At 36.3% G+C, this 23,747-nt stretch overlaps 1 protein-coding gene across 3 annotated transcripts in view; it reads right to left on the bottom strand.

The window, feature by feature from the left end:
* CDK6 (cyclin dependent kinase 6) overlaps window positions 1–23,747 on the bottom strand; it is a 141,306-nt gene that overhangs the window by 58,417 nt on the left and 59,142 nt on the right. For all 3 annotated transcript variants that reach the window (XM_081932260.1, XM_081932258.1, XM_081932259.1), the window contains exon 4: window positions 13,307–13,474. In XM_081932260.1, coding sequence (XP_081788386.1) covers window positions 13,307–13,474 — 168 coding nt within the window. The remainder of the gene's footprint in view (window positions 1–13,306; window positions 13,475–23,747) is intronic.

Genomic DNA, 23,747 nt, shown 5'->3' with positions numbered 1-23,747 from the left:
TAATTTATAGTTTTGCAACTTCTATTCAATCACATGAGCTTTAAAGATTTCCTACCTGTGTTTGCTACTCAATTTGTGCAATAGCCAAAAAAAAAATTACTTTTCAATAAGTAAATGCTTTTCCATTGAATAATAGGAAGATGCTATTGTAATGATGGCAGTAGCTTAGAAAATGTAGCAAAAAAATACTGTAAAATCCCCCTCACCCCAATTTCTTTCTGCTTCAGCAGTAGAGAGAGCCAGTTTGGTTTAGTGGTTAAGGCACTAGACTACAAACCCGGAGACTATGAGTCTAGTAAACTGGCTGGGAGGCTTTGGGCCAATCATTTTCTCCCAGTCTTACTCCTATCACTGGTTTATTGTTGTGGGAAAAATAGGACAGAGAAATTATTAGCTCATACTTTGAGATATTTATAAAAATAATAAAGGTGGAATTAAAAAAATATTTCTAAAAGATGAGAGAGGGAGGGGGAAGAACAGTGTGGAAGGGAGGGAGAAAAGACCAAAGGGAGGGTTTTGATGCTCCCTGACAGCTTCCTAACAGAAAACTCAATGAGGAAGTTGGACAGAAGTTGGAAGTCCCTCATGTCTCACTTCTTTTTCGCCCACCCATGATCTTTCCGTTTTTTTAGGTAAGAAAACATCTCTTAAACGTGACACAATGGGCCACAGGTTGACTAATAAATGTTAAAGCTCCACCTGAGCATGTAGCACATTGTATTAGAATATAGGAAACAGTGAATCATAATAGAACAATTCATATTTTGAAGATAATTCTGTCAACCTATAAAAACTCAACATCTTTTAAAAACATCAGAAACAAGAGTTGAAACAAACTCATTTTTATTACAATCCATATCTATTACATCTTGTTATTTTTAATAAGCTGCCCAGGGGTATTATGAGATTGGGTGGATATAAGTTTCTAAATAAAGAATAAACAAATCTGTATTATTAGAATAATTTATAGTATTAGAATAATTAATCTAAAGAAAGGCTTTCCATTCCTCCCTTGTCATGTACACATACACACTGCAGAAAAAGGGTGGGATAGGACAGCAAAAGGTATGGATAAAATACACATATCAATTTTTTCTCCCGCACAAGTTTCCACTTGCTTTTAACTATTAAGAATGTTTTGTAACTGGGTTTAAAAATGTTTCATTAAAACAGAAAGATTCCTTGTTGTACACCCACCTTTTAGAACAAAGTACATCATCTGTGTCATTAATTGTTAATCTGAGCTATTATATTTCACATATTCACTGGGAAAGAATTTCAACTATGCAGAACAACAAGCATTAGGGATCTAAAAGAATTGGGAACTTTATGAATAATTAGAATATGCATAATTTTTAAAAATCCCATATCCCATACCTAAACTAAGAGGACAATGCCTTGACAATAATCATCCCAGTTATTACTCAATTTTATTTTAACAAGAATTTAATTTTTTCTTTTCTTTCAAGATGGTGAACTCTTAACAGACAAAATAGAAATTAATTTTGCACTGACAAAGCGGTACTGGAACATTATGTACAAATACTGAAATGTCGCCCCAACTTTCTACAAAACATTGGATTATTTCTTATCAACTCAACAGACAAGGTTATAGTCATACTGGCTGAGAAGAACAGATTTTTTAGCCTAAAACATTTAGAAGACAATATAATAACAAAGTGACAACAGTCAATCTTGCCTGGTCTCCGAAGTGAGGCGTGGGAGGAGTCACGAATGGGTATTAACACAGCCCTTTTGCTCTGGAGATTGAGGTAAATCTTGAGGTCACACCTCCGTACCTCCTCTGACCTCCCAGATTAACCTCAGTCTCCGGCCCAGATGAAGTGTTTTTCCTGACTCTCCCTCACTTCGTAGATTTAGATTTTTTTCTAGTTTTTTTCTAGGTTTCTTGCCTGATCTCAGAAAAACTAAGCAAGGAATGGACAAATACCAAGAAAATATATGGCTGAAAAACTAATTTAGGAAAGAAAATAAAATTAAATTAAAAGAGTCAAGCTTGATTCAAGTAAATCTTTTATATTGCCAGAGCTCACAATGTGAGTATCTGAATGCACATGCTAGTGATTTAATTAATTAATTAAATCAATTAGCATTGTTTATTTAATTATTTATTATTATTTTGCTTATTGCTTATTTATTTATAAAACGTATAGTTACCCATCTCATAAAAAGTGACTCTGGATAGTGTAGAGCAAAAAATATAAAAACAATAAACTTGTCAAAAGCAGATTAATTTTTAAATTAAAAAAAATATTTAAATTTTAAAAAAAGCATAAAATACTAAGATTAAATCAACAGGGGAGCCACCTCAAAGATTTCATCGATCCCTTGAGATCTTTAAGTCAGATGACTTAGCCAGGTTCTGAGGGACTTCTGGAAAGAAAGTAGGGATAGAAACCACCTCATTTCAGGGCAGGCAAGAATAATATTCCATAAGGCAGGCGCAATGGAAGAGAAGGCCCAATGTAGTTCCCTGACAGATGGAACCTACAGCATGTCTCGCTTGTCAGGCGTGACGGAATGGGCAGATGTGATGTAGAAAAGGTTATATCTAAAAATGACTTGGTTCCATGTCATGAAGGACTTTAAAGGTACAAACCAGCATCCTGAACTGGAACTGGAAACAGATTGCCAGCAAATCATCTCACAGTACAGAGTTATAACATATTATAGAAGCCCACATAAATACTTGCGCTGCTGAATTTTCACCAGCTGAAGCTTCCTGATACTCTTCAAAGGTAGCCCCATGTTTAGTGCATTACAGCAATCCAAACACAAGGTGACTAAGCCAAGACTTAATGTTTAGAGTTCCTTATTCCAGGAATGAGTGTAACTCAAGCACAACACAAAGCTGTGTAAAGTCCTTAGTAATGATGGCCACCTGCTCTCTTAAGTAGGAGTCGTGAGGCTAGGAGCACCTTCATATTCCGCACCAGTGCTATCTTGAATCATACAACTTTATCCAGCACCAAAGATGGCATAATTAAATAATTATATGCTAATCCATCAGTTATTTCCCTGATGTAGAAAAAGAATTTTACTGTCAGATCTGCCACCGCATCGCTTCAGTCCTGCTTTGCTTCGATGGCATCCTGCCATAAAAGGGGTGAGGGAGGAGTAAGGGGAGATGGGGAGGGGGGAATACCAGGATGAGAAGAACCAGAGGTGCCAGCCCAGAACAGAGCCTGGCAGATCCAAGGACACAAGCCTGAGAACGGAATGCAACCCCCCCCCCCCAAAGTGGTGCCAAACTTTAGGACTGTTACTAAAACACCTAGTCTGAATACCATTGGACATTTGCGAAAGGGTGGGGGGAGGAGGGAAAAGCACTGGGTTTACATGGGGATATTCATATCTGGCTTTGCTTACACTGTAACGACTTGGCTTTAGTAAAAGTATATCTTTTGCTACAAATGGAATTGAGATCTTTCTTTCCTAAATGCCCCAGCTGGGACAGGCTTGACATTTACATAATAATTTATTCAAGAAAATAATACACCTGAAATATTCTAGAGTTCAACAACAGGCACTGGAACATAGTATAAAGCTATTGCATTGTAAGCAAACTACTAATTATCTGGGAAGGAAGAGTTTGTTCCTTGGATTTAGTCTAAGCACCCTCTTCACAAACCATTGTTTTTGTTTTCCACCATTCCTGACCTAATTCAGAAGAAACAAAAGAAATCAAGTATAAGCATATCAAAAGATTTTTTGTCTTCTATATTGTATCAAGTTAGTATTATTATTTAACCTGCTATACAGCACACAAAACTTCATTTTTTGTATTTTTAATTAGTTTATCAACAAGACATGTACTGCTGTTTTGTAAAACAGCCCTCTTAATATGGTGCTCTTCAGATAAGTGGTACTCTCAGAATTTCCAGTTAGCAGCAGTTTGCTAAATAAAAATAATTCATAAAACTCAAAGATTCACATGTTTACTCTGTTTATAAAATTTAAAAATTCATACATTAATAATGGGTATCTTTTAATTCTTCTTTACATTCTCATAAATCTTTATTTAAACTTGGCTCAAGGTAAAGAAAAATTTATTTTTCCCTTTCACTTACCTGTAACCATTTTATTTCAATGCCCAGCTTTTTGTTCGATATTAACTAATTTTTTAATGTATGTAAAATGGATTTTACATATAATTACTTATAGAACTGCTCAATGTACCTTTATTATGTTTCACATTCCGATTGCTTATGGAGTTTCCTTTCGGATAATTATTTTGTACAACTGATTTCTGCAAGATTCTGGATAGTATCTTACACTCAGTGGTCTTGGAATGTTTTGGTGTTCCATATAGGATTGCAATTGGGCCTTCAAAATACACATGCAAAACTTTTATTATTTGGCAAGGATTAGTGCGACCTAAAATGTATTTTAAATGTCTACTGTGATGCATGGCGAAAATTCCTTATTAGATGTATTAGTTCATTATAGGTGTCATGGTGGCACAGTAGTTAAAATGCAGTATTGCAGGCTAACTCTATCCCAGAGCCTGAAACTCAATCCTGACAGGTTCAAGGTTGACTCAGCTTCCACCCTTCCAAGATCAGTAAATTGAAGACCGAGATGCCTGGGGGCAATAGGCCGACATTGTAAGCTGCTTAGACAGTGCTGTAAAGCAGTATGAAGCAATATATAAGTCTAATGCTATTGCTATTATACTGCATTTAACTTATAAATACATTTTAAATTATAAAATAATTTAGAAAAAATATACATTATAAAAAAATGTTTAAACAATTATAATTTTTTAAAATAAATTATTATAAAGACAGAGGAGTCCCCTTCCAGCTGCTTCTGTTCAGAAATGTTAGATCTATACTTCCCCAAGTGCCTACTATAACATCTGCGATGCTGGCTGCAGATTGGAAATTGTAAAGAAATCCCAACATTTCAGGATCACATCAAATTATAGAAAGCAGAAATTTGGAATACACTGGGCTGCAGGAAACTATTTATGATCACTAGCAACCTCCCCTCACTCCAAACTGAGTAAGAATGGGGGGAGGGGTAAAACAATTCCAATGTTGTACCACAGGAATTACTTGATCTATTCTTTCTACCATCTAATTCTCCTTTGGAGTCTTCCAAAGTCCCCAAACAAAGTAACCAAACAGGTGTGTTCTTGAGAATGGCTATTATCATGGGATGAGATTATTCATTTTCATTAACACTTATTCATTAACATTAAACATTAATTATTATTAGTGCTGTATTGATAGAGGTTTTTTTTAAACAAAATTATCTTGTTCTAAATATAATACTAATATATTGGTAGCATGGGAAAAATTCCATGGATGAGAATCCTCAAGGGGAAAACAACTCAAGAAGCTTGGGAAATTTTGAAAAATGAGATTACAAAAGCCCAGTCTAGCACAATACCAATGAAGAAGAAGAAAAACAGCTCCCAAAAGAAACCAGTATGGCTGCATAAAGAGCTATCTGACAAACTGAAAGACAAAAAAGGTAAGTATAAAAAGTGGAAGGAGGGGGACATAACTAAGGCAGAATATCAGCAAATAGTCCGAGTCTGTAAAGATGAAGTGAGGAAAGCTAAGGCTCACAATGAAGAAAGGCTTGCCACAAAAGTAAAAATTAACAAAAAAAAGCTTCTTCCAACATGTTAAAAACAAAAAAAAAGTTAAGGAAACAATTGGTACATTGCTAGGAGAAAGTGGCAAGAAGGTGACAAGCAACAGGGAGAAAGCAGAACTATTTAACTCATGTTTTGCATCTGTCTTTACACAAAGGGATAAAACAGTCCAACCTATCAAAAGCAGCACCACAAAAATCAGATTAGGAACACAAATTGAAATAGGGAAGAAAATGGTAAGTGAGCACCTGTCTACCCTAGATGAGTTCAAATCACCAGGACCGGATGGATTACACCCCAGGGTTCTGAAGGAACTAGCAGACGAGATCTCAGAACCACTGAATTATATATTTCAGAGATCCTGGAACACCAGGGAACTACCAGAGGACTGGAAAAGAGCTGATGTGGTTCCCATCTTCAAAAAAGGGAAAAAATTAGATCCAGGAAACTACAAACCTATCAGCCTGACCTCAATACCAGGAAAGATTCTGGAAAAAATAATCAAGCAACGAATTTGTGAACACCTAGAAGTAAACAAAGTAATAGCCAAAAGCCAACATGGATTTGTCAAAAACAGATCATGCCAGACTAATCTTATTGCATTCTTTGATAATGTGACAAAATTAGTGGACCAGAGGAATGCCGTTGATATAGTTTACTTGGACCTCAGTAAGGCTTTTGATAAGGTAGACCATAACCTACTACTAGATAAAGTAGAAAAAAGTGGGTTAGACAGCATCACCACCAGATGGATTCGTAACTGGCTGACCAACCACATTCAACGTGTAGTCCTCAATGGAACTGCATCTACATGGAGGGAAGTATGCAGTGGAGTACCCCAAGGCTCTGTTTTAGGCCCAGTACTCTTCAAAATCTTCATCAATGATTTGGATGAGGGAATAAATGGGGAACTCATCAAATTTGCAGATGACACCAAGCTGGCAGGAATAGCCAACACTCCAGAAGATAGGCTAAAGATACAGAAGGATCTTGACAAACTTGAACATTGGGCACTATCTAATAAAATGAAATTCAATGGTGAAAAGAGTAAGGTTCTACATTTAGGCAACAAAAATGGAATGCACAGGTACAGAATAGGTGGTACCTTGCTCAGTAGTAGTAACTGTGAAAGGGATCTTGGAGTCCTAGTGGACAACCATTTAAATATGAGCCAGCAGTGTGCAGCAGCTGCCAAAAAAGCCAACACAGTCCTAGGCAACATCAACAGAGGGATAGAATCAAGATCACGTGAAGTGTTAATACCACTTTATAATGCCTTGGTAAGGCCACACTTGGAATACTGCATTCAGTTCTGGTCGCCACGATGTACAAAAGATGTGGAGACTCTAGAAAGAGTGCAGAGAAGAGCAACAAAGATGATTAGCGGACTGGAGACTAAAACATATGAAGAACGATTGCAGGAACTGGGTATGTTTAGCTTAAGAGAAAGAAGGACTAGGAGAGACATGATAGCATTGTTCCAATATCTCAAGGGTTGCCACAAAGAAGAGGGAGTCAAACTATTCTCCAAGGCACCTGAGGGTAGAACAAGAAGCAATGGGTGGAAACTAATCAAGGAGAGAAGCAACTTAGAACTGAGGAGAAATTTCCTGACAGAACAATTAATCAGTGGAACAGCTTGCCTCCAGAAGTTGTGAATGCCTCAACAGAAGTCTTTAAGAAGATGTTGGATCGCTATTTGTCTGAAACGGTATAGGATTTCCTGCCTAGGCAGGGGGTTGGACTAGAAGACCTCCAAGGTCCCTTCCAACTCTACTATTGTATTATTATTGTATTAATATGCTACATTGCCTCAAAGAGAAAATGTAAAATTACAATGCATGCAAGGATTCTCTAAAGTTCCTGCTCCTTACCCCAAATTCAAATAGCAGTAATTGAAAACTGAGCTTTCTTTCACAGTCTAGTAAAAACTAGCTTTCTGGAACTGGGATATGTACGGACTTTGGTCCATTTAACAAGGTCAGACTGTTTATTCTTGACCAAATTCTTTCCCACTGTAAAAAGGTACTTTGAAATGCCACATTCCACAGGCAGCGCCAGTAAGTCACTGAAGCATATTTTCCCACAAGAACTGATACGATAGGGAGGCCTTTACTTATTTAAAATTTCTGCTGCTTCAGTGGCATAAGGTAGAGAAAACATGTAGTGTCACAAATAGTTGAAAGTATCCATGCCTCTGTTGCATGAAGTTTTTGAAATGATGTATTCCTTAGTGAATGCAATGGAATGCCTACACAACAAATGGTGTATTTTCAATAAAAGAAAATACTAAAATGCAAATAAACTGTGTATTTACACACTGCAGCATGTATGCCATTCACAGGGGTGGGTTCCTGCCAGTTCTAAACTCTTCTATAGAAGAGGTTCCACAAATCTATAGTGCTGTTTAGAACTGGTTCCAGCTCCCTCCCCCACCCGTCCGCACATCAAGATGAAGAGCGAGAGGAGAAATTCTGGGAGTTGAAGTCCACAAGTCTTAAAGCTGTCAAGTTTGGACACCCCTGGGGGTGTTTTTCTAAAGGGTTAGGAGTGCAAGGGTCTTATAATTTGACAGCTTTAAGATTTGCACACTTCAATGCCAGAGTTCCTGAGCCAACATGACTGGAGGAGGAATTCTGGGAGTTGAAGTCCACAAGTCTTAAAGCTGTCAAGTTTGAACACCCCTGGGGTTTTTTTTTCTCTAAAGGGTTAGGAATGCAAGGGTCTTATAATTTAACAGCTTTAAGACTTGCATGCTTCAAATGCCAGAGTTTCTGAGCCAACATTTTGGTTGCTAAGCAAGAGCGTTGTTAAGTGAGTTTCACCACATTTTACAAGTTGGCCACACTCACCCAGTCACATAGCTAGCAAGCCACTCCCACAAAGCAGGCCACACCTTCAGAAGAGGTTCTAAAAATTTTTGAAACCCACCACTCGCCATTCAGCAATATAAGATTGCCTACTAATGCTCTGTTTGATATATTTTAATTATACTACCTTTTCAATGTTTAAGGTGCTCTGCATTTAAAAGTTTTAATATAAGTGGGTAAACCAATATAAGAAAAGCATTCACTTGTTGTTTTCAATTCTTATCCAAATAAACATAAATATACTATATGATAAAACCCCACAGCAAGCCCAAAACAAGAATAAAATTATCCCTGCTATAAACAATCTGAATATTTTAAAGCAATATATATTTTATTAAACCAGTATTTTGCCACTGCACTGCATATTAAACTCATATCAATTAGACTCATTAAACTTCATTCTTTTGAAGTTGCATTGAAGTCTTACATAAAAGCAAACAATAACTCAGCTTTCAAAAATGAATTGAATAGCTATGAGCTTTGACGGCCATGTGACTGTCTCTGAAGACACTCTGCTGGAAGATTTCTGGGCTTCCTTTGGCCATTGTGAAAACAGACTGTTGGACTTTATGAAACAATACTGCTCTCTTACCTAGTTATGTTTCCTCTCCAATGGCAAAATTAAACAATATAAAAATGTTATTAACCTTCTTGCCATGAACATTTCTTTATTTACTTACCTACAGTATTTCTCTCTTTTTCTACCCAAGTTAATGCATCCCTAGAAATCTGGATACCTACTCAAGTAGAATACCTAATCAAGGATGTAATAACAAAACACATTCATGATATTTGAAGATGAATGAAAGGGAGGTGAAAAAGTCTAAATAACCTCCGTTGGCATTGGGTTTTCTGATCTTAGCAAAACAGTAAGATGATCCTTTGCCCATGGATTTCAATTAAAAGGGACAAAAATTAACTTTTCTATTGATATACTTTCATTCACGTTTTACTCAGGAAGAGTATGTGAATTTTGTGCGTATGACTGACTTTCACTTATTCAAGCAGTAGTTATTGCCATTTTAAAATCTTTGAAAGACAAGTTTGAGACTCAATTATGGACTTGAAGTGTATATATTGAAGATTACATTTATTGAAGATACTTCTAGATATTTATAATTAGAGTTGGACATACAATATATATCTCTACCTCCAAGATCCCTTCCCACACTGTTATTCTATTCTATTCTATTCTATTCTATTCTTAGTTTATTCTTAGTCTATTCTAAACCAGCAAAGAAACAAAAAATGTTCCTGAATAAAGCACAAGACATATGCCAAATGAAAATATTTCTTTTAAAATCCCCAAGCCATCTGCAAGGCCTTTGCTCCAAGCTACTTTTAAAATCATGTTCACAAATATCAGGGTCAACATTACAAAATGTGGCAATGAGGATGTTTACAAGAATCTGATTCATGAAGCATGTAACTTTAGTATTGCATAAACTACCCCAGTTTTTGATTAAATATTAATCAGAAATAAAGAAATAGTTGATTAGCTATAAAACCACAAATGATTTAAGGCCAGTTATTTGAAGATCAGTTTCTCTTAAGGAGACCACCGCAACTATTACAACTATCTTCTTTGTCCAGGTATAGCTATTTAAGATAAAGCCTTCTAGGCAATAAGATAACAGATATATGGAATTCACTCTTTTTTTTTTTAGAGTTCATGCAAATGGCTAAGGTAGTGATGGCTAACTCTTTTTGGCTCCCATGCCAAAAGTGAGGAATGCAAGGGGGTCGTGCAAGGACGTGCCACACCCATAATGCTACGTGTGTGACCCCCCCACGAGCATGAGACTAGTGCTCCCGCCATGCTTTTGGCACGTTTGCCCTCCCCTTGCTCCAGAGGCTTTCTAGGAGCCTGGGGAGGGCAAAAACAGCTCCTCCGCCCACCCCAAGCTTCAGGAACTTCCCTGAAGCCTCCGGAGGGTGAAAAACAGCCTTACGGGGAACCCGGAACAGTGACTTTTGGTTTGCTAGTAGGGCCTTTTTTTGCCCTCTGGTACCTTCAGGGAAGCCTCCTGAAGCCTCCAGAGGACGAAAAACGACTCTACGGACAAACCAGAAGTCCATTCCCAAACTTCCTGTTTGCCCATAGGACCAGTTTGGTGAAAAACGGCCTCAAAAGAAGACTGAGGTTAGCTGGTCAGCATGCAATGCCTCTAGTGCCCTAACAAATGGCTCTGTGTGCCACTTGTTTGCCATCATGGGCTAAGGCATTCCTATTTTGCTAGACAACATTTAAAATGTGGATTAAACCTTGTAACATGCCGTTATAAATGATTGTAATTTTCTGTTTAAAAGGTCTCCTTGTTCCTATTCCAGCAGCTAGTCCAATCTCTACACTGCCCTGGCTCTTACATATGCTATCTAACTGATACCTATCTAAATGACAAAATATATAACTTCTAAAGGAACAAAGTATAAAGCTGGAACTGGCTTCAGTAAATAATTCTTAGAGCTTCTCTAACTGCATTTCTGTTTTCTGCTATAGGAATAATATGGAGTTCACATTTCATTTAGACATAGCAAAAGGCCTCCCAAGAGTCTTTTTATACCATCATTGTGTATGCATTCTTGTACAACAATTTATCTTGGGAGACTCACAATGTTTTATTTCTTCTTCCATGTTAAAGCAATTATTTCAAACTGAGATGAGACTAAGTTAATTTTTGGAGGAGAACCCAAAGGTGCTTTTTCAAAAGGCAAGTGGACTTTTTTGCTTTTCCTTGAAGACATTTTGCTTCTTATCCAAGAAACTTATTCAGAAGTCAGAACTGAAGTAGCTTCTTGGATGAGAAGTGAAACATCCTTAAGGGAAATCGAAGAAAATCCAGTTGCCTTTTGAAAAAGCAACCATGATCTGGTAGACTGAGCATAGTCATAGACATTTTGGAGGAGAACATCTTGATTCTTAAAGTTAGCATTAAGTAACTTGTTTTGGGAAGCGCTGATAATCTCTCTTTTCAAAATGTTCAGGAAATTTTTAGAAAGGATTATGGAGAAACCAAAACTTTAAAAGTTCTTATGTAGGATATGTAATTTTACTAGAGAAATATATCTGATTTATTGTTAGTTCTCCAGTTCTTTTTACAAGGTAAAAAGGGTTACAAGGTATAGATCTGAATCTCTGAATCAGGAGAGTTTACCACTGACCCAAATCTCTGCATTATTTATAAATGTTTGTTAATTTAGAATCAAAATGCAAATTCATGCAGCAGAATGCTTCAGTATAATTTGGGATAATTTCAGCAAGTGATAAGTTACACGGTTACTCTCTAATTCCTGGATCTGATTCTGAAGAACCTAACTATAACTAGGAATGCTTTTATCATTTACAACCAGTATGCAAGCTTTCTCATCTGGAAGCTTTTGTGTCTTTCAACAATCTTTATTCTGTATCAATTATTCCTTAATCCTATTACAAATGACTTTTATTTGCTTTTAAAACATAGTTGTTGTTGTTTTCTAATTTTCATGGTCTTTTTCTTGTCTAAGGGAGGATTAGAACCTAGGCCCCCTGTTCCTATTCCACCACTTATTCTTACCATTATTCTGCCTTTGCTCTCTAATTTCTCATATATACTATCTAATTCATGGTATATAACTCTTCAGCAATAAGTATGCCGAGAGGAAAACTCAAGCAGCAATTGGGAAAGTACACTGAATTGCATTTAAATGTTTAAAAATGCATTTCTTATTAGCATGCTCACCTAATGATTACTGTAAGACCATTTTTTATCATTCTATTTTTCTTATTCCATTTTGCTTTCTTCAGACAAATCTATAAACTCGTGTATTTTATTTCTGTATTTTCTGTGTTCAACTTTTTTAACATGGTGGTTATTTTATTAAGTGTTAGAAAAAAGAAGTAGAAAGTAGAAATTGGGAAAATAGTATTATATATACTGAACTATAATGAACATATTATAATTACTATGTATACAAAAATGTTAGCAGTTGAAAGATTATGATTATGTATGTTTTAAATGGTACTATCACTATTAGAATTCTGTGCACAGAACCAGGTTGGCGCAATGGTTAGAGTACAGTACTGCAGGCTACTTTAGCTGACTGCTAGCTGCAGTTCAGCAGTTCAAATCTCACATTTGTTTTGTCAAAATGATTCTACCTGTGTTTCCTGTGAGACTGGGGTAGAGGAGGGATATAATGTTGCTGGTTTTTAGTAAAGTAGCCCTATTGCTGTAAGTCCCAATAACTGGCAAATGTAATTCTTACTTTCCCAAGTATAGAACTGCTTCAAATAAATTACAATTTTTAATATTTGGATCAAGTTTCCATCATTAGGTATCACTAGATGCAATGGATACTAATTCTAAGTTATGCTCCGTTATCCATGCTACCTGGAAATCAAGGAAGCCCAACATAGTTGGAGAGCATTGGGATAGTGTCATGGTCTGTGAGAATATCCTGGAGAACAGAAGGAGAAAAGCAAGGACAATAGTCAGATAAGTGATATTTCAATCCACAGAAGGAATGGCAATATGGAATACATGTGAAGAAATCTTCCCTAGTTCTGTGGAAAGTAAAGGTAGGGGAGAGGAAAATGCTTTCAGATTTGCAAGATTTTGTTACTGTAACTTACAATAAAGGTCATATTGTTATTCACGGCATTGATTTCTTGTGTGGACTTTGTTGGACTATGTTGAAAGACTGACAGATAGGAATCCTGATTTATCAGTTTTTTTTCAAATATTTTTTCATACTGATGAAATTGCATCTATACAAAACCTAATCTTGGAATTAGATTTTAAAGTAAGCAAAATACATTGAAACTTACCACAGAAGTAAGAGCCATCTGAAAACTATAGATTCGCGCAAGGCCAAAGTCAGCTAATTTTATTTGTCCACTGCTAGTAACTAGAATGTTTTGAGGCTTTAAATCACGGTGGACCACTCTGTGTGAATGCAGAAAATCAAGGCCTCGCAGCAGCTGAAACATCATATCCTAAGAGAAAAGAAGCAAAAAATATATATTTTGGGATACCACATTTCATAAAATAAGTCTATTTCAAAGTAATGGAATTAAGTGGCAAATACATCCAACGATATTATATCTACCTATACATTAATTTTTCAAAGGGCTCACTTAAAAAAAAACTATTAACCATCAATAAATCCATGTAGCTGTGTGAAGATAAATTAATGTTCAGAGCCAATTTCCATATTTCATTTTATTGATTTGGTGAAAAAATCTTTAATAATGATAATGAAATGCTTAATAGTTATATTTTCTGTTGCTCTTATGAAATTATATTTACTAGTTATTTGACAAGATAAAAGACATTTTGCATTATTTTCATTCTATGTTGAAAATAAATATGAAAAGTATGCATTACAATATATTGATAATATATTCTAGTACCTTCTAATTAATGTTGCCAGATTACTCATCAAAAGATTTTTTCCCTAATTTGGTTAAAGGTAATTACCGATTACTTATATATGTCATTCTACAAATCATCTTAGCAAATAATTTTGAGAGTAACTGGCTCCATACTTTATAAATACTACAATACAATACAATAGCAGAGTTGGAAGGGACCTTGGAGGTCTTCTAGTCCAACTCCCTGCCTAGGCAAGAAATTCTATACCGTTCCAGACAAATGGCTATCCATCTTCTTAAAGACTTCCAGTGTTGGGGCATTCACAACTTCTGGAGGCAAGCTGTTCCACTGATTAATTGTTCTAACTGTCAGGAAATTTCTCCTCAGTTCTAAGTTGCTTCTCTCCTTGATTAGTTTCCACCCATTGCTTCTTGTTCTACCCTCAGGTGCCTTGGAGAATAGTTTGACTCCCTCTTCTTTGTGGCAACCTCTGAGATATTGGAACACTGCTATCATGTCTCCCCTAGTCCTTCTTTCTCTTAAGCTAGACATACCCAGTTCCTGCAACCGTTCTTCATATGTTTTAGTCTCCAGTCTGCTAATCATCTTTGTTGCTCTTCTCTGCACTCTTTCTAGAGTCTCCACATATTTTCTACATCGTGGTGACCAGAACTGTATTCCAAGTGTAGCCTTACCAAGGCACTAAAAAGTGGTATTAACACTTCATGTGATCTTGATTCTATCCCTCTGTTTATGTAGCCTAGAACTGTGTTGGCCTTTTTGGCAGCTGCTGCACACTGCTGGCTCATATTTAAATGGTTGTCCACTAGGACTCCAAGATCCCTCTCACAGTTGCTACTATTGAGCAAGGTACCACCTATACTGTACCTGAGCATTTTGTTTTTGTTGCCTAAATGTAGAACCTTACTCTTTTCATCATTGAATTTCATTTTGTTAGATAGTGCCCAATGTTCAAGTTTGTCAAGATCCTTCTGTATCTTTAGCCTGTCTTCTGGCTATTGCTGCCAGCTTGGCATCCTCTGCAAATTCGATGAGTTCCCCATTTATTCCCTCATCCAAATCATTGGTGAAGATGTTGAAGAGTACTGGGCCTAACACAGAGCTTTGGGGTACTCTGCTGCATACTTCCCTCCATGTAGATGCAGTTCCATTGAGGACTACACATTGAGTGCGGTTGGTCAGCCAGTTACGAATCCATCTGGTGGTGATGCTGTCTAACCCACTTTTTTCTACTTTATCTAGTAGTAGGTTATGGTCTACCTTATCAAATGCATTACTAAAGTCCAAGTAAACTATATCGATGGCATTTCTCTGGTCCACTAATTTTGTCACTTTGTCAAAGAATGCAATAAGATTAGCCTGGAATGTTCTGTTTTTGACAAACCCATGTTGGCTTTTGGCTATTACTTTGTTTACTTCTAGGTGTTCGCTAATTCATTGTTTGATTATCTTTTCCAGAATCTTTCTTGGTATTGAGGTCAGGCTGATAGATCTATAGTTTCCTGGATCTATTTTTTTTTCCTTTTTTTGAAGATGGGAAACACATCAGCTCTTTTCCAGTCCTCTGGCTGTTCCCTGGTGCTCCAGGATGTCTGAAAGATATAGTTCAGTGGTTCTGAGATCTCATCTGCCAGTTCCTTCAGAACCCTGGGATTTAATCCGTCCGGTCCTGGTGATTTGAACTCATCTAGGGTAAACAGGTGCTCACTTACCATTTTCTTCCCTATTTCAATTTGTGTTCCTAATCTGATTTTTGTGGTGCTGTTTTTGATAGGTTGGACTGTTTTATCCCTTTGTGTAAAGACAGATGCAAAAAATGAGTTAAATAGTTCTGCTTTCTCCCTGTTGCTTGTCACCTTCTTGCCACTTTCTCCCAGCAATGGACCAATTGTTTCTTTAACCTTTTTCTTGTTTTTAACATGTTGGAAGAAGCTTTTTTGTTATGTTTTACTTTTGTGGCAAGCCTTTCTTCATTGTGAGCCTTAGCTTTCCTCACTTCATCTTTACATGCTCGGACTATTTGCTGATATTCTGCCTTAGTTATGTCCCCCTCTTTCCACTTTTTATAATTAACTTTTTTTGTCTTTCAATTTGTCAGAGAGTTCTTTATGCAGCCATGCTGGTTTCTTTTGGGAGCTGTTATTTTTCTTCTTCCTTGGTATTGTGCTAGACTCGGCTTTTGTAATCTCATTTTTCAAAATTTCCCAAGCTTCTTGGGTTGTTTTCCCCTTGAGGATTCTCATCCATGGAATTCTTCCCAAGTTCTCTCTGTTTATTGAAATTAGCTCTCTTAAAGTCCAAGATTCTAGTTTGACTTTGTTGTACTACTTGTGTTTGCATAATGTTGAATTCCAGCATTGCATGGTCACTCGCTCCCAGGGTTCCTATGGCTTCAACACCTTCTATCATTTCCTCTCTGTTAGTGAGAATTAAGTCTAATATGGCCAATCCCCTTGTTCCCTTCTCTACTTTTTGGGAAACAAAATTGTCTGCTAGGTTCATTAGGAACTTGTTGGATCTTCCACTTGGTGCGGAGTTTGTTTCCCAGTTGATGTCTGGGTAGTTAAAATCCCCCATTACTATTGTGGGGTGCTTCCTACATACCTTAGTTAGCTGACTAGCAAAAAGTTCATCTACTTTCTCTGCTTGGTTGGGTGGCCTATAGTATAGACCTATGGCAATGTCATTCCCCCCCCCCCCCAATGCATTCAAGATAGTTCTCATCATTGTTGTGCTCTATTTCTGTAGAGATGTAGTTATTTTTTGTATTTAGTGCAACTCCACCTCCTCTTTTAAACTAAAGGGCTGTATTACGATTTCAGTTTAGTAGATTACATGAACACAAAAGACACTTAAAACATATCTTAGCATTATGTATGAAGCCGGTGCATCTTCTAAATATTAGGAGAACCTAAACTGAAGATTAATGGACAAAATGCAAAATTATATGAATGAAACATGGAATTGTATCTCATTCCTTTTCATCCTGATTCAAACATCATTCTATTGTATATTGGTAATTTATTAACGTAAAATAACATTGGCTGATTTAATGTTACAGCTCAGAGGATCCATTCCTAGATGATCTCCCTAAGCTATATTGTTTACTAAATTAAGTTAAGTTTATATCTGAAAATGCATTTGTTGAATTGCTTTGTTAATTATTGTTATTGTAAACATTTAAGAGATGGCTTGTGCTGAAAGCATTTTTCTTATTGGAAGAGAAACACATGGTGATAGGGCCAAAATTCAGGTTTTGCTTCCTAACAGCTGTTTATGGACATCATATAAATGCATCCACTTGTTTAACCTCAAGGACAATGTCTAGAGACACTAAACGCTACCAGCACACTTCCTCTGTCACCAGTGGTCATTTCCTCTCTGGTTTAAGTTGCATGACAGCATGTGACAACAGATATTAATGGAGGCAATGCTGTGCCAATATCTCTCAAATTGCTTTGATGGTGGCTGCAGGCTGCCTGCTTGGCCACCCAGCCAAGACCTCACATGAAACATGGCATGGGGCCCACTGTTCTATTCACTAACAAGACAGCTGGTCAGTGATTAGGAAGCTGAGATAATGCTCCAAAGGGGAACATGCTTTTTGCAAGCAGCTTCAGGCTGAGGGACTCAAATAGAGAATTTGCACCACCCTCCTAGATTAAGGGTGACTTGAATTGCAGAAAAGAACAAGTTCTTAGCAGATCTGGTAAAATTGTAACCAGGTAAACAAAAACTGCCACCCTTAAAAATCTCAATTTCTTAAGACAAGCCAAACAAAAAAATTGAGCAGAACCTTTGAATTAAGAAAATATAATTTCAAAGAAATTGAATATAACACTTTTGTCTCAAGGGTGCCTAAGATTAGATTAGGACAATCTAATACTCACTGGCGGTGTAGCCTCTGCCCTTTGAAATTATGTCTAGCTCCTTAGCCCAAGACAAACACTCCTTTCAGGGTGCAAGGAGTTACCTTTTATCCATATATCTTTTTGAGGATTTTTTTTTGCCCTAATATTCTTCCAATGTCATCTAATAAATGGAGCACGGATAAGTGCCTCCCCCCCCCCCATTTTCTCTGTTTAATACCGATAGGTAAAAAAATTAAGCTAGGAAACAAACACCAAGCTTTTTCCTTCTCATGGATCTTTTTCTTGGAAAGTATAAAAAAAAGAGACATCACAGTAAAAGAAATGAAAAGAACTCTCCTTCCATCCTTTTCCAAGAGGGATGGATACTCACTTAGTCTTGTTTATCTAGATAACTATATCTAATTACAAGACCAGAATTCTGTTTTCCTTGTTTGCATTGACTAACAGTAGTCATGGTTATTAAAACATGAAAAACATACTAGCAAATCAAGGAATAATTGCAATTGGTGAGAGGTTAGGATATTACCCCTCTACAAATTACTCAGTGGGAAATATGGAGGGTTAAAACAGATGCTGTATTTTGGCAAACAGCTTTAAACAGACTGAAGTACCTCTACTACATCAGAGCCTAAGTAACCTTTCATTTACTCATGCCAATTAAGAATAAAAACAACCACCCACCAATCAGAGAGTCTACCACACGAAAAGTATGCACTGTTGCAAAATGCCACTCAATGAATTGGAAGCAAATGGTATATTTAGAAAAGCAAAGGAAAGGGGCCAGGCATCACTATCAAAAGAGTGCTGTTCTCTTTTGTGCTTCAGATACTAAACAGATTTACTGTGTGCCCTGCAAACTCATGAGCTTCTGCTTGGTGTAACACATTTCCATGCCATGTAAACCCTTCTTATGCATAGCCAGAAGAAAAGAGGTCTCTCTAGTATGTCTTTCCTGTGGCTAAGGAAAAGACAAGATGATGACTTTCCAGCCCATTGCACTCATATAATGTTCTCATCAATCACTCAAGGGTAGGTCTTTGTTATCTATACTAGAGAACTGTTTTTGATTTTGCAATTCACAATGCAGCATGACTTCACTAACTACATTAGGTTTATCTTCAGCACATTTGCAACAGCAAAAATGAACAACAACAACAGTCTTAAGGCAGGAGTATGAAAAGCACAGGCCACATACAGTTTGTTTCTGCTGCCCCTAAAGCCTTTCTTGGGTGAGAGTGGAGTTGGGGGATTTTAAAAGGCAAAATAGGTATCTGAAGGGCTCAAGGTATTCCTTTCAGCCATTAATATCTTGAACCAAGCTAAGCCACAGTTATATCACGTACACCTAGAAAATTAATGGAATTATGACTCTCTGGTTGAAGACTGTTGTATAGATTGCTCTGTAAGATGTCCTGTTTTCATTCTGTGTTATAGGATTCAATTTGCTAAGTAAGATACATCAATCTGGTTCTTCTTTTCAAGCAATTTTCTGTTCCTTGTGGAAGAAAGAGCCTAAACTATATCTACAAATGACTGCTACATATAGATAAGTAGGAAACAGGTATAATTTCAAGGTGTTTTCAAAGAGTAAAGCTATGATAACATTTTTTAAAAGAAAGGAGGGGGGGAGTGGACATGTGCTTGGACACAATTACATTTTAGAAAATACAGTCCTGAAAAAGATAAAAGATGGACAAGGATTGATCTGTCAACATTTCAAAATCCAGGCAGTTTTCAGTAGACATTTATGGAACATTATATTTAAAAAGTGTATTAATTTCAAATGAAGAAAATGTCTTTAACTAAGTGTTGATCCAGCTAGCTCAATAAGGCCTAATATATAAATATTTCCTCAAGGAGTCTAGTCATCAATTACAAGCATAAAAATATCAAAACATACTGAGATGGAGTATTACTTATTATATAAAGGTAAAGATTCCCCCCACATATATGTGTTAGTCATTCCCGACTCTAGGGGGCGGTATTCATCTCTGCTTCAAAGTCAAAGAGCCAGCGCTGTCCGAAGATGTCTCCATGGTCATATGGCCAGCATTATTAAGCACTGAAAGCACACGGAACGCTGTTACTGTACCTTCCCACCAAAGGTGGTTCCTATTTTTCTACTTGCATTTTTACATGCTTTCAAACTGCTAGGTTGGCAGAAGCTGAGACAAGTAATGGGAGCTCACTCCATTATGCGGGGTTAGCGATTTGAACTGCCGACCTTTCTGATCGACAAGCTTAGCGTCTTAGCCACTGATCTACCGTGTCCACTTATTATATAGGCTAAGGCAAATTAAATATATATTATGAATCAATATGGATTATCTGCAATCAAACATTTAAGAGAGAGATAGGAATGATATAGAGGTTTGGATTGCCATTGGGCAAAATGTCCCAAAAAATCCAAAAAGCTGAATAAAATCTTCCCTGGTTAACTTTATATATGGAGAACATGTATTGTGTAACAAAGGCTTTTATTGGTAGATACACTACAAAGTAGCACAAGACTAACCATTTTATCTAATCACATATGAATTAATCCTAGGCTGGCTCGTGATTTCCTTTTGATCTTTTTTTAAATTTTAATTGACAATTCTTATTTGCTACTCCCTTCAGTTTAGCACTGAACGGAAACTAATGGGGAATTATAATTCAGTTTCTGCTTATTCCATAGCTATGTGCCCAACTCTTGCTTTATGGAAATCTTGCATCTGTAAGAAGCATGAGATCAGACATCAATGCGAGCTCCTTTGATGGAAACAAGACTATTGGCTGCAGAATAACATTTGCATCTGCTTCCATTCCTCTCGCCCAACTCTAGTCTGTAGTCACAGTGTTCTGCATCTTGATATGTGGTTTGAGGGGGAGCCTTTTTCATGGATGCTGGGAACTGGTTTTATGATGGTGGTAACTGAGAAAAGAACACCCAAAGATAATAAAACACATATTTAGGGATGGTTTGATTTTCCACAAGTCATTTCTTTCAAGACTCCTCTGTTTCAGTCTGTGTTGTTTCTCATTGAGTGACAGACCTGTGCATGAAATACTTTGGTAATATGAAGCATATGGCTCCTAGCACAATGTTGTTTGCCTTTTAGCTTCAAAATTAGTCTTTACAATTTAAATGCATGAAAGACATCTGTATACTCTTTCATTAGAGTCTTTTCATATGTCTAACATCCTATGCATTCTTTTAGAACTGGTTTGGTTAAACAGTATGATACAGAGTTGGGAGAAGCACAATAAGAATTAATCCTCCTCTTTCTCTTACGTTCTTGCTCCACTTATCCAACAGATATATTTATTAAAGCTAACTTCAAGATAACGTATCTTATACACAAGTATAAAATCTTTGCTCCTATAGCATAGAGAAGCCTCTAATCTAGGATTCTCTAAGAATTATAATTGTGAGAGAACAATCATGATTAGAATGCTTGAAGTCCAGCTGTTGAAAGATATAGATTAGTTAAAAGCCCTAAATATGAGAATAATAATGTTGTGGGGAGATTTAGAATTAAATAAAAGGTAAAGAACCAGTCAAGAGTCAAAGAGATAAAAGAAACCAATAAATGAGAATATTTGTGGTTCAGGATTGAAATAAGTGGTTGGTGCTCTCTGAGCTTGGTTGTTTTCTTGCAGATGTTTATCCAAACTATGTAACATCATCAGTGTTAGTGTCCAGAGGATACTAGCAAAAATGATGTCACCATGTTTGAATAATGAAACGTCCACAAGACAACAACTCTCAGAGAGGACCAAGGATGTTTCAGATGCAAGAAAGAATGCAGAAAAGTAAGAGACTAAAAAGGAGTAATTTGAAGGACAAATAAGTATAAAATGTGGCCCGGAGTCATGTTCGAATTTACTTTGGGGAGATATTGAGGGGAAAAACATAGTGTAAATGAGATTCCAATTCAATCAAAGAGTGGACTTTATGCTTTGTTTTAATTAAATCATAACTATCAAATCATGATCTCATTATATTTTATAGTATGGAAATGCTCTGCTGTATTAGTCCAGTATCGCTGATAGTGGACTAAGTGTTATATGGATATTATCATGACACAGAATGCTTAGGTTATAAGCATTTTGTTTGACTTGTAAAATATTCTGTTCTACTTTTACTGGCAGATTAACAATTTGGTCAGCATAACTGCTGATGCTTAATCATCCAGAAAGGGGACATAATTCAAAGGTAGAGCACACAGTGTGAGCTCCAGGGTCATTCTCTGATTTTCCACCGACAGCTGGTAGCAATAATATTAAGCTGGATAGACCAGTGATTGAACATGGTCTGAAGCACTTCCCATTCAAGTAGTCCTTAATTTACAATCATAGTTGATATCGGAAACTTGTTAAATGGTGCAAATGTTAAGTGTGGCATCACATGATTACACCCAATTTTACAATCTTTTTTGCCATTTTTGTTACGTCAATAACTGTGGTTGTTAAATACGATGCAAGATCAAATTTGCAACCTTCCCTGCCAGATTTCCTATTGATTTTGCTTGGCAGCCAGCTGGGAAAGTTGTAAATTACAATCACATAATCCCAGGACACTGCAACTATTATAAATATGAGCAATTGCTTTGATTATGATCATATGACTATGAGGAAGCTGTGATAGTCATGAAGGGGAGGAGTAGCTATAAGTCATTTTTTAAAATCAAATCGTAATTTCAAATCATTACTAAATGAATGGCCATAAATCCAGGATTATTTGCAATTGTTTCTACAATGTTGTTCTGTTTCTGCAACCTAGTTCTGTATTTTATTCAATCCTCAATCTTCTACACAAAATTGATTTTTTTTCATATTTAGAGCTTAAAATGACCTATGCCTTCAGTTTTGACAGCTGGATTTCAAACATGTTAACTATTGTTCTCTAACAATTATATTCTTCTACATTAGAGACTTCTATGGACTTGCAAAAATTCCTATACAGTCAAGGTGTATTATTTCTGAAGTCAAGTACGACTGTTTCCTAAATATCTGTAGTCACAGCAACAATTAAAACCCTTGAAAACAAAATGTACTTAATATGTTAGTTGAGCCCAAGCATCATGATAAAAAAATCCTTTAACTTTTTCTCTTTGTTTTTTCTTCTCTGACGCAGCTGTAAGTGCTTTAGATGATTTTGCTTACCAACAACTTTAACCATCAAATTCTGGTTAATGTTAACTACTGTTTGTTGAAAATAAGCCAAGGTAAAACTGTGGGTTATGCAGTTGGCTTGCTTAAGCAAATAAGAAACAGAAGTTATTTGAAAACAGAAAGAAATATTATGAACAATTTCATATGACCAATGACAGAGAAACAGAAAATCTGATTATATAACACTAAAGTATGGTTTAACATATGACACCAAATTCTTTTAAAGCTGATATACATCTAAAAATAATAGAGTGATATTTCTCTGCTGAAATTATTCTATGTCTTTAGTATGCATGTGCAGTTAAGTAAATCTTTGAATGCTTTACCATATTAAAAATAATATGAGAATTCTTTCCTCATATCTTATCCTGCATGCATACTGATAGAAAGTAAAAAGTAAAAGAAAAATTAAAAATACATCCACTACCCTAAGAAAGAGAGAGAAGAGGACAGAATTTTTCCATTCTGAAGAAATGCCAGTTCAGAAGAATTTTAATTGGGTGCCTTTTTTCCCTTAACTGCATGATCTTTTAGGTTCTGCAATATTAGGCCCACTTTATTGAAGTGAAAATATTTTAATCGGCCAAATGTCTAAAGGATTAATCACCCAAACAGTACATCTCTTTATTTCATGAATGTTTCCATGCATTATTTTTTGTTTGCAGTGAACTATATTTTAACTCTAATAATGTGTGCCTTTGTCTGGGCTTCTCTTAGAAGATAAAATCATTCTCAAAATGAAGGAAGTTCTATTTGAACAGATTTGAAACTTAAAAACCAGAAACTGGAATAACATGGTGATAATAGAACATAGCAAGAAAAAAAGGGGAAAGTACACATTTTT

The sequence above is a fragment of the Natrix helvetica genome (assembly GCF_964273705.1).
Source record: "Natrix helvetica genome assembly, chromosome: Z".
NCBI lineage: Eukaryota > Metazoa > Chordata > Lepidosauria > Squamata > Natricidae > Natrix > Natrix helvetica.
This window is presented reverse-complemented; position numbering and strand designations above follow the sequence as displayed.